The sequence below is a fragment of the Pristiophorus japonicus genome, chromosome 31, assembly GCF_044704955.1.
Source record: "Pristiophorus japonicus isolate sPriJap1 chromosome 31, sPriJap1.hap1, whole genome shotgun sequence".
NCBI classification, from domain to species: Eukaryota; Metazoa; Chordata; class Chondrichthyes; family Pristiophoridae; genus Pristiophorus; species Pristiophorus japonicus.
Genome location: NC_092007.1, coordinates 2,248,375 through 2,262,782, shown reverse-complemented (window position 1 = coordinate 2,262,782; position 14,408 = coordinate 2,248,375). Strand labels below are relative to the sequence as shown.

Here is a 14,408-nt window from a genome sequence, read left to right as displayed (position 1 = left end):
TTGATGTGGTATATTTGGACTTTCAGTAGGCTTTCGACAAGGTCCCACACAAGAGATTAATGTGCAAAGTTAAAGCACATGGGATTGGGGGTAGTGTGCTGACATGGATTGAGAAATGGTTGTCAGACAGGAAGCAAAGAGTAGGAGTAAATGGGTACTTTTCAGAATGGCAGGCAGTGACTAGTGGGGTACCGCAAGGTTCTGTGCTGGGGCCCCAGCTGTTTACATTGTACATTAATGATTTAGACGAGGGGATTAAATGTACTATCTCTAAATTTGCGGATGACACTAAGTTGGGTGGCAGTGTGAGCTGCGAGGAGGATGCTATGAGGCTGCAGAGCGACTTGGATAGGTTAGGTGAGTGGGCAAATGCATGGCAGATGAAGTATAATGTGGATAAATGTGAGGTTATCTACTTTGGTGGTAAAAACAGAGAGACAGACTATTATCTCAATGGTGACAGATTAGGAAAAGGGGAGGTGCAACGAGACCTGGGTGTCATGGTACATCAGTCATTGAAGGTTGGCATGCAGGTACAGCAAGCGGTTAAGAAAGCAAATGGCATGTCGGCCTTCATAGCGAGGGGATTTGTGTACAGGGGCAGGGAGGTGTTGCTACAGTTGTACAGGGCCTTGATGAGGCCACACCTGGAGTATTGTGTCCAGTTTTGGTCTCCTAAATTGAGGAAGGACATTCTTGCTATTGAGGGAGTGCAGCGAAGGTTCACCAGACTGATTCCCGGGATGGCGGCACTGACCTATCAAGAAAGACTGGATCAACTGGGCTTGTATTCACTGGAGTTCAGAAGAATGAGAGGGGACCTCATAGAAACGTTTAAAATTCTGACGGGGTTAGGCAGGTTAGATGCAGGAAGAATGTTCCCAATGTTGGGGAAGTCCAGAACCAGGGGATACAGTCTAAGGATAAGGGGTAAGCCATTTGGGACCGAGATGAGGAGAAACTTCTTCACCCAGAGAGTGGTGAACCTGTGGAATTCTCTACCACAGAAAGTTGTTGAGGCCAATTCACTAAATATATTCAAAAAGGAGTTAGATGAAGTCCTTACTACTAGGGGGATCAAGGGGTATGGCGAGAAAGCAGGAATGGGGTACTGAAGTTGCATGTTCAGCCATGAACTCATTGAATGGCGGTGCAGGCTTGAAGGGCCGAATGGCCTACTCCTGCACCTATTTTCTATGTTTCTATGTTTCTATGATGAGGAAACCAAAACTGTGCAAAGTACACCAGGTGTGGTTTTACCAAGGCCCTACACAATTGCAGCAAGACTTCCTTACTATTATACTCCAACCCCCTCGCAATAAAGGACAACATGCCATTTAAATTCATTATTGATTGATGTATCTGTAAGTTGATAGTTATGTATTGTTAACCCAGATTGGAATTGAAACGATATTTGGAAATAACACTGTAAAACATGCCTTGCAGTAGGAAAGCACCCTTGGACTATGTGAGGTGAATGCTAGATATTGCAAGTTCAGCAATTTAAAAGTACTGTTGCAAGTTCTTGTTCAGAAGGGTTCATGTAGGAATCGTGGGGGTGTAATTGGGGAGCGTTCAATTTGGGACACCAAGTTTTAAAAGTTTGAAAAATTAGCGCCAGGCGTGAATGATTTCAAACTTTTAAAAAATTTGCTGATTGTTAAGCAAGAAGAAAGTGGTGCGCTAAACCAAGTGCGCCACTTCCTTCCTGGAACGCAATTGGCAGCAGGCAGGGCGGTAATGGATTCATGAAGGGGAAATCATGTTTAACTAATTTACTAGAATTCTTTGAGGATATAACGAGCATGGTGGATAGAGGTGTACCGATGGATATGGTGTATTTAGATTTTCAAAAGGCATTTGATAAGGTGCCACACAAAAGGTTACTGCAGAAGATAAAGATTCATAGGAAATGTATTAGCATGGATAGAGAATTGGCTGGCTAACAGAAATCATATATTCGGTTTAAATGGGTCCTTTTCGGGTTGGAAATCGGTGGTTAGTGATGTGCCACAGGGATCGGTGCTGGGACCACAACTGTTTACAATATACATAGATGACCTGTAAGAGGGGACAGAATGTAGTGTAACAAAATTTGCAGATGACACAAGATTAGTGGGAAAGCGGGTTGTGTAGAGGACACAGAGAGGCTGCAAAGAGATATGTTAATCGAATGTGCTAAGGTTTGGCAGATGGAATACAATGTCGGAAAGTGTGAGGTCATCCACCTTGGGGAAAAAAAAACAGTAAAAGGGAATATTATTTGAATGGGGAGAAATTACAACATGCTGCATTGCAGAGGGACCTGGGGGTCCTTGTGCATCCGGAGATGAGGGGGTTACCTTATGATGATAGATTGAGTAGACTGGGTCTTTACTCGTTGGAGTTCAGAAGGATGAGGGGTGATCTTATAGAAACATTTAAAATAATGAAAGGGATAGACAAGATAGAGGCAGAGAGGTTGTTTCCACTGGTCGGGGAGACTAGAACTAGGGGGCACAGCCTCAAAATACGGGGGAGCCAATTTAAAACCGAGTTGAGAAGGAATTTCTTCTCCAGAGGGTTGTGAATCTGTGGAATTCTCTGCCCAGGGAAGCAGTTGAGGCTAGCTCATTGAATGTATTCAAGTCACAGATGGATAGATTTTTAACCAATAAGGGAATTAAGGGTTACGGGGAGCAGGCGGGTAAGTGGAGCTGAGTCCACGGCCAGATCAGCCATGATCTTGTTGAATGGCAGAGCAGGCTCGAGGGGCTAGATGGCCTACTCCTGTCCCTAATTCTTATGTTCTTATGTTCTTATGTAAGTGGAGCAACGTTGCATGTTGGGCTGTGCAGCGCTGTCATGTTGAAAGGCTCCTTCCCTCCCTTAAAGGAAAGGGCCATTGCTGCAGGCTCTGCAAAGGAAACAAAACATATCTTCTCCACAACGGCAGGCACGATCCTGTCCGATCAGTCCCGCACTCAAGCAGAGTGCAGGGTTGATTGATCGCCGGCAAAAACCGCCGAAAAAACCTGTCCGAGAGAAGGTAAAAAATGTTTTTTTACTTACCTCGGCCAACTTGCCTTTATGCATCGCCCCCGAAGCAGCCGACCAACCAATGCACGCCTCCTGCAGCTGTTGGTGTTTTTGCCCGGCGATGCTGCAGAGGGCGGAATGCAATTTCAGGTCCGGGGCATTGTGCATGCTGATGACGTCATGATTCCCGGGGTGATCGATGAGCAATGCCGTACCGCCGCCGCAAAACTCCCATTGAATTTAGATGGAGTCGCTGGTCTGGCCGCATCCGGTCAGAAACCTATTTGCATCCCCTTAGCGTCCCCCGGAGGAGCTAACGTGAGGTGCAAAGTAGCCCAATTTTGCCCCCCCCCTCCCCGCCATTTTTTTATTGATGGAAGAATCCTCCTCTCCTACTGTCATGTATTCAACCAGCATTGTAACCCATGTATAAACTGACCTAAGTTGTACACCGTGAGAACACTGACCACTAGGTGGGAGACACTCCTAACCTGGACCTTCAGGTATAAAAGGGGAAGCTCCACCCACCTTCATCACTTGAGTGCTAAGGTATAAAGGACAGGTCACAGACTGACCTCTCAAGCATGGGCCTCGTGTGCATTTATACTGTGTAGTAAGGACGTATCAATGGCGACAAGAAACTGGGATTTAAACCACGCGAGCATGGCCACTAGCAGAACAGACGAGAGGTACTGTGTTAAGGAATGGTTTGGACAGAGATTCAACAGTGTTAAAGCAGCACACAGTTCTCCAGGCAGACAAGGGCAGTCAGGCATGCCCCAACATGTAGTCGAACCCAGAGGGGAAGTTCGACAGATTCAATGGCAAGCTGAACAGCGATTCACGCCATTGCAAGGGACAATGCGGCCAGTAATGGTGTCATCAACACCTGTTAATGGAGCACTCAAGGACAATAACAGGGGCAGTCAGGGACGATCGACTGGCAAGGGACCTTTTGTTTCAAACCGCAACTCATGCTGGAGGCGTGGAGGCATACATTCAGCTGGAGTTTGCAGAGATGAGCAAAATACCTGCAGAAATTGCAGAAATGGACACTGGGGGAAATCGCTGGGAGCTGAAGTTCAGTGAGTTCATGTGGAGCACGTATACAGTTCATACACCAGGACGCCACTGATAATGATGAAAGTGCTCCTCAATCGCATCCCAGTATCAATGGAGTTAGACACAGGTGCCAGCCAGTCCCTGATGGGTATCAAACAGTTCGAAAAGTTGTGGGCATCCAAGGCCAGGAGGCCAAAATTATCGCCGATTGACGCACAGCTACGGACTTACACAAAGCAGATCATTCCGGTGCTAGGCAGCGCCACGGTAGTCATGACCCACAAAGATTCGGAGAACAGGTTGTCACTCTGGATTGTCCCGGGGGACGGTCCCGCACTACTGGGGAGGAGTTGGCTTGCTGTCATGAACTGGAAATGGGGCGATGTCAATGCAATTTCCTCTGTGGAGAGAGTATCATGCTCATAGCTCCTGGACAAATTTGACTCATTATTTCAACCCGGCATTGGCACTTTCATGGGGGCCAAGGTAGTGATTCACATAAACCCGGACACCAGACCAGTACACCACAAGGCCAGAGCGGTGCCGTACGTGATGCGGGAAAAGATAGAAGGCGAATTGGACCGCCTTTTGAGGGAAGGCATCATCTCGCCAGTCGAATTCAGTGACTGGGCGAGCCCGATTGTGCCGGTGCTCAAGGTGGATGGGTCGGTCAGGATAGTGCCGATTACAAGGCCACCATCAATCGGGTGTCACTCCAAGACCAGTACCCGCTACCGAGAGCGGAGGACCTCTTTGCGACGCTATCCGGTGGCAAACTTTTTTCAAAATTGGACCTGACCTCAGCTTACATGACCCAGGAGCTGGCGAGTGAGTCGAAGAAGCTGACCACGATCACGACACACAAGGGGTTGTTTGAGTACAACAGATGTCCGTTCGGGATTCGCTCGGCCGCCGCGATCTTCCAACGAAATATGGAAAGCCTCCTCAAGTCGATTCCAGGGACGGTGGTTTTTCAGGACGACATCCTCATTATGGGTTACGATACTGAAGAACACCTCCACAACCTGGAGGAGGTGCTACGCAGACTGGACCAGGTAGGGCTGCGACTGAAAAAAGCGAAGTGCGTCTTCCTAGCTCCAGAGGTAGAATTTCTGGGGATGAGGGTAGCAGCAGACGGGATCAGCCCTACTGCATCCAAGACGGAAGCGATCCAGAGAGCACCCAGACCCCGTAACACGACGGAGCTGCGTTCATTCCTGGGGCTCCTGAACTATTTTGGTAACTTTCTTCCCAAATTGAGCACGCTGCTAGAGCCGCTACACGTGCTCCTATGCAAAGGTCGCGAATGGGTCTGGGGGGACAGCCAGGAAAGGGCTTTTAATAGAGCACGCAATTTGTTATGTTCCAACAATCTGTTAACACTATACGACCCATGTAAGAAACTTGTGTTAACATGCGATGCTTCGTCCTATGGTGTCGGGTGTGTGTTGCAGCATGTCAATGCCAAGGGTCAGTTACAGCCAGTAGCTTATGCCTCCAGGAGTCTGTCCCAGGCAGAAAGGGGCTACGGGATGGTAGAAAAGGAGGCGCTCGCATGTGTATATGCGGTAAAGAAAATGCACCAGTACCTGTTTGGCAGGAAATTTGAGCTGGAGACAGATCACAAACCCCTAACGTCCCTTTTGGCCGACAACAAGGCCATAAATGCAAACGCATCGGCCCGCATACAGAGGTGGGCACTCACGTTAGCTGCCTATGACTATACAATTCGGCACAGACCGGGCACCGAAAACTGCGCCGATGCACTCAGCAGGCTCCCACTAGCCACCACTGAGGGGGCTACCGAGCATGGTGCTGAGATGGTTATGGCTGTTGAAGCTTTCAGAAGCGAAGGCTCACCCGTGACAGCCCGTCAGATTAAAGTCTGGACAAATAGAGACCCGCTATTGTCTCTGGTCAAGAAATGTGTCCTGAATGGGGACTGGGCAGCCACGTACAGGGCATGGCCTGAGAAATTTAAACCATTTCACAGGCACAAGGATGAACTCTCGATTCAGGCCGATTGCCTACTGTGGGGAAACCGCTTAGTCATGCCCCAGATGGGCAGAGAGGTGTTCATCAGAGAACTCCACAATGGGCACCCGGTCATTGTCATGATGAAGGCAATTGCCAGGTCACACGTTTGGTGGCCAGGGATAGACGCAGATCTGGAACTTTGTGTTCGCAGGTGCAACACGTGTGCCCAGCTGGGTCATGCGCCCAGGGAAGCCCCCCTTAGCCCCTGGCCATGGCCCGCCAAGCCTTGGTCACGCATCCATGTGGACTACGCAGGTCCTTTCATGGGGAAAATATTTTTGGTTGTAGTAGACGCCTACTCCAAATGGATCGAGTGTGACATTTTAAATTCAAGCACATCCTCTGCCACGGTAGAAAGTATACGGGCAATGTTCGCCGCCCACGGTCTACCGGACATCTTGGTCAGCGACAATGGCCCGTGCTTCACAAGCACTGAATTCCAGGACTTCATGGCAGGCAATGGAATTAACCATGTTAGAACGGCATCGTTCAAGCCGGCCTCAAACGGCCAGGCAGAACGAGCAGTGCAGATAATCAAACAGGGGATGCTCAGATTCCAAGGGGGTTCCCTACAAACCCGCTTATCACGCCTCCTGTTGGCCTATAGATCCCGACTACACTCGCTCACAGGGGTTCCACCCGCAGAGCTACTAATGAAAAGGACGCTCAAAACCCAATTATCCCTTATACACCCCACCATGAAAGAAATTGTCGAGAGCAGGCGCCAGTCACAATATCACTACCATGACAGGAATGCGAGGACGCGATGTATTGATGTAAATGATCCTGTTTTTGTCCTCAACTACGCTGCAGGGCCCAAATGGCTCGCAGGCACTGTGGTTGCCAAAGAGGGAAATAGGATTCTGGTAGTTAAACTTACCAATGGACAAATCTGCCGCAAACATGTGGATCAAACAAAAAGGTTCAGCAACCCCATAGAAGAAGCAGAGAAAGAACACGATATCGAGTTCACTCCACCACAGGTGACCGAACACCGGAACCAAAGGGAAGAGAGCCCAGTCACTGTGGGCAGTCCGGACAGGCCTGAGGCACTGCAAACAGCAGACACTCAGGCCAGCGCCCAACAACCGGAGCCCCAACTCAGGCGCTCTGCAAGGGAGCGTAAACCACCAGAGAGACTCAACCTGTGATCCCAATAAGACTTTGGGGGGGGAGGTGATGTCATGTATTCAACCAGCATTGTAGCCCATGTATAATCTGACCTAAGTTGTACACCGTGAGAACACTGACCACTAGGTGGGAGACACTCCTAACCTGGACCTTCAGGTATAAAAGGGGAAGCTCCACCCACCTTCATCAATTGAGTGCTAAGAAATAAAGGACAGACTGACCTCTCAAGCATGGGCCTCGTGTGCATTTATACTGTGTAGTAAGGACGTATCACCTACAACTACAGAACAAACACTGCGCTTTGAAAGTAATCAGTTGTGTTGCTTTGAAACATTCTGATGATGAGGCTGCATGAATGCAACTATTAAGTACTTTTCAGACTAATGACATTTCAGGACTTTAACTCCTCTGTGTTTGCCAGTCTGAGTTATTGAGGTGGAGATAATCTTTAAATGCTCATCCCACCCTACAGCACGAAAGCAAACTTCCTGGCTAATTGGTCAGTAACTAGCAATGATGTCATCCATGCAGCTCAATGTATTGTCCTGTTCTCTTAACCGGGGATGGGAATGGGACTGACCTTGTTAGATGGTGCGAGACAGAATGGAGAACAAAACAACAAAATAGATTCTCAGAATATAAATTAACATTCAGTTCTTTATTGACTTTACAGAACTTCTTGGTTTACTAAAGCTAAATAAATTGAAGAGAAGTTTCCCATTTCCTTCAGTTGCATTTTTCTATTCTAACAAAATCTGAATACTTTGGAAATTTCAATTAAATGTCACCATGTTGGATGCTGCAGCAAATGTTTTATCTATCACAGATAAAGGGGTCGAATTTGTTCCTCGCCCCGATTGGAGGGCCGGGACTTTTATCGCCCAACCCGCCCGAGATGTGGAATTGTGCCATGCACCCCTCAAAGGAAACGGAGTGCTGTCTCCAACTTGGAGGGGTGCTCCTGGGGCGGCAGTACATTGAGGAAGCCAGTGCTACATGGATGCTGTCAGCTCATGCGCTACAATGCCCTTGGTTCAGGCCCTGGGGCCAGGGGAGGCTGTGGGCCTTTATTCCCCTTAGTGGTGCCCCGACCGGCGAGGAAACACCAACAACAGGTCGGGGGTATAAGTGGACGTGCATGCCAGTTCAAGATACAGCGCAAGCCGTTCCAGGAGGGCGACGGCTTCAAGCAGGGCGACTGGGTGACATCACCAAAACCCAGGTCGCCTATTGGAGCGCGTGCAGGAACTTCGGTGGGGCATAAGTACAGCAGAGGTGTGGAAAATGATCGGGGCGGAGGTGCGGCGAGAGATCATGGCAGAGGTGCGACGAATGACGGGGACAGAGGAACGGAGAGAGATTGGGGCACACGAGCGACGTGATCGGGGCCCAGGAGAGGCGAGAGTTCGGGGCCCAGAAGAGGCATTGGCCAGCCCACACTGCGATATGTGTGCGCACTACATCCGTGCAACAGAGCTGGTCTCCAGTCATCTTGGTTAATCCTTGCTACTGGACCAAGACCTAGCTCTGTCAAGCCCGTGTGGTGGCTGGTGTGCAATGGCCATCACACATTAAAAAATATCCACGCACAGGCATCTTCCATCCTTCAACATGCAGTTCGGAACCTGGAATATCAGATCCACATCCCTTTTTGGTGTGGAAGCAAGTCATCCTCGATACGAGGAGAAATTTCTTCACTCAGAGGTTGTGAATCTTTGGAATTCTTACCCAGAACGCTGTGGAAACTCAGTAATTGAGCATATTCAAGACAGAGATCGAGAGATTTGGGGGTATTTGGGGAATCAAGGGATATGGGGAGAGTGCAGGCAAGTGGAGTTGAGGTTGAAGATCAGCCATGATTGCATTGAATGGCGGAACAGGCTTGAGAGGCCAAATGGCCGACTCCTGCTCCTATTTCCTATGTTCTTAAAGTGCCATGATGGATTTGAAATAAAATTCTCTAGGTTATTAATCCTGAAGGATAGAATAAAAGGAAAAGGAGGTGGGGTAGCATTGCTGGTTAAAGATGAGATTAATGCAATAGTTAGGAAGGACATTAGCTTGGATGATGTGGAATCTATGTGGGTAGAGCTGCAGAACACCAAAGGGCAAAAAACATTAGTGGGAGTTGTGGACAGACCTCCAAACAGTAGTAGTGATGTTCGGGAGGGCATCAAACAGGAAATTAGGGGTGCATGCAATAAAGGTGCAGCAGTTATAATGGGTGACTTTAATATGCACATAGATTGGGCTAACCAAACTGGAAGCAATACGGTGGAGGAGGATTTGCTGTAGTGCATAAGGGATGGTTTTCTAGACCAATATGTCGAGGAACCAACTAGGGAGGAGGCCATCTTAGACTGGGTGTTGTGCAATGAGAGAGGATTAATTAGCAATCTCGTTGTGTGAGGCCCCTTGGGGAAGAGTGACCATAATATGGTGGAATTCTACATTAGGATGGAGAATGAAACAGTTAATTCAGAGACCATGGTCCAGAACTTAAAGAAGGTTAACTTTGAAGGTATGAGGTGTGAATTGGCTGGGATAGATTGGCGAATGATACTTAAGGGGTTGACTGTGGATGGGCAATGGCAGACATTTAGAGACCGCATGGATGAACTACAACAATTGTACATTCCTGTCTGGTGTAAAAATAAAAAAGGGAAGGTAGCTCAACCGTGGCTATCAAGGGAAATCAGGGATAGTATTAACGCCAAGGAAGTGGCATACAAATTGGCCAGAAATAGCAGCGAATCCGGGGACTGGGAGAAATTTAGAACTCAGCAGAGGACAAAGGGTTTGAATAGGGCAGGGAAAATGGAGTACGAGAAGAAGCTTGCAGGGAACATTAAGACGGATTGCAAAAGTTTCTGTAGATATGTAAAGAGAAAAAGGTTAGTAAAGACAAATGTAGGTCCCCTGCAGTCAGAATCAGAGGAAGTCATAACAGGGAACAAAGAAATGGCAGACCAATTGAACAAGTACTTTGGTTCGGTATTCACTAAGGAGGACACAAACAACCTTCCGGATATAAAAGGGGTCAGAGGGTCTGGTAAGGAGGAGGAACTGAGGGAAATCTTTATTAGTCGGGAAATTGTGTTGGGGAAATTGATGGGAGCGAGTGTCGGGTCTGGTCGAGGGGGGGGGGGAGCAGGAGCTGGCCGTGGGAGGAGCCTTATTCACGCAGCCCCAGTGAGGCCATTCGGCCAGGGCTAGGGACTGCGTGCTTCGGCCCCTCCCACACAGTTCGGCGCCTGGAGCTACTGCACTTGCGTGCCCACTGTAGCGCGCATGTGCCGAGGTCCCGGCATTGTTTTCAGCGCAGGGACCTGGCTCCGCCCCCCCCCCCACAGGTGCTGGCTGCGCCGAGGGCCAGAGGACCTGCAAGTAGGTGGAGAATACCGAGGATTTTTTTAGGCGCACTTTGTGGCGCGAAAAACGGGCGTCCAGGTCGGGACTGCGCCGTTCTAGGCGCGTGTGGAAACTTGGGCCCTAAATGTTTAAATTATTAGAAAAAAATGTTTTCTGTCCTTTAAAAGCCTCATGCCTGCTTTTATCAGTCATAAGAATTTCAAGGCCATTCACTGAGCAGAAGTTGGGCATATGGGTATTGCAGAATATTGCAGTGTGAGAGGGTAAAATATTATAGCTCAAATGACACGATCCCTCCATCCGGTGAAGCACCTTGCTTCTGTTCTGTACCTGTTCGTCAATTGTACTGTTGAAATAAAGCACTGAGTTTGTGAAAAACTGTGAAATTGTTATTACTGCACCTGTTTTCTGGCTACAATGAGTACAGTTTTTCAGCTCTATGCCCTGTGACCCAAGGATGTCTGAAAAATGTCTGATACCATATTGGTCTCAGACGATATTCAGGTATCTGTGACGATCACCTAAATAAGAAAGTTCCTAATGGATAAGATTCTCAGATGCTGATTTGAGTCTTCTAAGGCAAGCAGACACAATTGCTGGAAGAAGTAAGCCCCCCCTAATGGATTGACTAATGTCTGCCATTGATAATTCGCAGGAACATGAGACAAAGGGAAAAAGAAAGTACAAGGAAAAATGCTCATTTTATCTTTCACACAAACTAGACATTTCTTGGGATCTATAGTAAATCGCTGTTTCACTTGGAAGGAGTATTTGGGGCTCTGGATCGTGGGAAGGAAGGAGGTAAAAGGTCAGGTGTTGCAATCTGTGGATTATTCTAATTGTGTTATAATCATTATTTTGTTTTATTTCAGCCAAGTGATCCAGATGTTGTTTATGCCCGACCTAACATTTTGCAACAAGATGCAAAGGCCCCAAATGCAGCAGCTGTTGATAATAAGACTGATTATGCTGAACTGAAATTCAAATGATTTTATTTAAAGAAGGACTGGATGGAATTTTAATAGAAAAAAATTATCTTAATGTAACATGGATGCATGTTGTATCTTTACTGCTCAAGCTTCTCAAAAAACAAAACAAGGGTGAAAAATTTGTGAAACAGAAACATACATCAAGTTAATTTTGCAATTTTAAAAAAATTCTCAAATGACATTAAATCTATCACCCTAGTGCAACGTCACATCAGATAATGAGGTCAAATAGGTTGGGTGGACATAATAGAGAGAAAGGGGGCAGACTCATTCACTCCTCCTAGCCAATGAACCAATTCTTCCCTGCCAAATTGATATTAAGCATTGGTACACTTTTCATAGTCTCCTACTCATAATATATTGCCAGACTTATAACAGGCTCTACTCAGGAGAGTCACATAGAATATGGTAGCTACAATATTAGAGCAAGTAATTAAGCCTGGCATTTCTGATGGCTGTACCTCTGTTCTTCATTGACTACCAGCTGGCTCTTCGCCAGACTCGTCCCAAACTTCCTTTATGCGGGGTATTGTGAGGTGGGCCAAAAGCAAGAGAGCTATTTCTCTTAACTTTTTTTAATACATCTTGCGCGTTGAGAAGATGGAGCTTGTTTGTTACTATGTTGCTGTATACATGGGAGAGATTCCACTTCTATAGAGTGGTTTACCTCAGCTTCCTATTCTGTATTGAACAATGAATATATAAGCAGGCTTCGTAACCCCAAATTCAAAATTACATTTTCTAAGAATCAAATTCTTAGGGAAGGGTAGCATAGTAGTTATGTTACTGGACTAGTAATCCAGAGACATGAGTTAAAATCCCACCACGGCAGCTGTGGAATTTTAATTCAGTTAATTAAAAAAATCTGGCATAAAAAAAGAGCTAGGATAAGTAATGGGACCTTGTGTTCTTCAGGGAAGGAAATCTGCCGTCCTTACCTGGTCTGGACCTATATGTGACTCCAGACCCATAGCAATGTGGTTGACCCTTAACTGCCCTCTGAATTTGCCTAGCAAGCCGCTCCGTTGTAATAAACCGCTACAAGCAACAATAATATGAATAAATCATACAGACTGCTGCGGTTCAAGAAGGTGGCTCACCACCAAGGTCAATTAGGGATGGGCAATAAATGCTGGCCTTGCCAATCCACATTCCAAGAACAAATTTTTTTAAATGGCTATTTGGATTAACTTCATTCCAAATCATACTTTGAATAATATGCCTCTCAATTTTTGTTCCACATAGTGCAAATGAACGTTCTTGTTTAAACCACTATGAAAGATGTAACAAATGCCCATCAATTGAAAGATACAGTGTTCAAATGTGCTCATTAGTCCATGTATTATACAAAAGTGGACTACTTGGTCAGTTTTAATTTATAACTTCACAAACCGGCCTTCTCTTAACACCTCCACATTGCGGAACAGCTGACTCTCATGAGGAATTGCAGACTCTAGTCCATATTCTGCACCTTTGTGAATTGGAGCCTCAACACTGCATCATTAATATATTACTTATTTGTGTAAATATATATATATATGTGTATCAACCAGCTTGTACAAATGGGCTTTTGATTATAATGCTACTTGCTAGCTTTCCTGGAAACTATTTTACAATGCTACTTCAAAGATCTATATTGATAACTATGTTTTTTCTCCAACATATGAGTGTGAAGTAATTAAATAAAAACTCTTCTTAGTATTCTGAAGTTATATCAGTTTTTTTTTTTGCAACAGTACCCAATTACATGAACATATAGATTGTTGTAAATCTGCAACAATAACAGAAAATGCTGGAAACACTCAGCAAGTCAGGCAGCATCTGTGGATAGAACAAATGTCTCTGTGAAACTGATTTTTTGATGCACCTACCCCTTTCAGCAGCATTCAGTATTTGATACACATTTCTGTCCCTCTTAATGACAATAAGCTACTCAGGAGCAGGGGTAATGCTCTGAGAGTATGGTAGTATAGTGGTTATGTTACTAGACTAGTAATCCAGAGGTCTGGACGAATAAATTAGAGATGTGAGTTCAAATCCTACCACGGCAGCTAAGGGAATTTAAATTCAGTTAATTAAATAAATCTGAAATTTAAAAAGCTCGTGTCAGTAATGGTGAAACTGCTGGATTGCTGTAAAAACCCATTTGGTTCATTACTGACTCTTAACTGCCCTCTGAAATGGCCTAGCATGCCACTCAGATGTTCCAAATTACTACAACAAAGTCAGCAGTGTGGGAGTATCTTCACCACAAGGACTGCTGTGGTTCAAGAAGGTGATTCACCATTACCCCCTCAAGGGCAATTAAGGATGGGCAATAAATGCGAGCTTTGCCAGCGACACCCACATCCGTGAATGAATAATTAAAAAAAAAACACCCTGCATACCAAATTAAGCCCGTATCTGTCAAATGAGAAGGACATGTAGTGGTGTCACATGGGCAGACAGAAGTCGTGCCCCTTTACAATTCAGGAGGAACAAAATCCAGACTATGCTAAATCTGTGTTTAGGAGTCCTGTATAACAGGAGCAAAACAGTAATAATGCCTTCCTGTTAAAGTTCAAGAGTTGATGATTTTTTTAACTGATCTAAAATAAACAACATATGTTGAAGGAAAATGGGATTTAAAAATCTCACAAACTTCAGCCAGTCAAGATTTGTATTAACGTATCTGCTAAACTTCTCTTCGGTTACAATCTTGTTGGAAAGTAAGAGGTCAAGACTGGAAGGTTAATTAATCTTGCCAGGTTGTCACCAAATTTTAAAAATGTTATTTTCTCCCCCACAGATCCAAAACTA

The 14,408-nt window shown here is 46.0% G+C and overlaps 1 protein-coding gene across 7 annotated transcripts in view; it reads left to right on the top strand.

Annotated features, from left to right (window-relative positions):
* The window catches only part of LOC139240310 (cell adhesion molecule CEACAM5-like), a 497,355-nt gene extending 484,045 nt beyond the window's left edge, over positions 1 to 13,310 (top strand). For 5 of the 7 annotated variants that reach the window (XM_070868773.1, XM_070868770.1, XM_070868775.1 and 2 more), the window contains one exon: positions 11,493 to 13,310. In XM_070868773.1, coding sequence (XP_070724874.1) covers positions 11,493 to 11,609 — 117 coding nt within the window. In that variant the 3' untranslated portion in view covers positions 11,610 to 13,310. The remainder of the gene's footprint in view (positions 1 to 11,492) is intronic. The other 2 variants (XR_011588707.1, XM_070868772.1) reach the window with 2 other exon arrangements.
* The last annotated feature ends 1,098 nt before the right edge of the window (positions 13,311 to 14,408 follow it).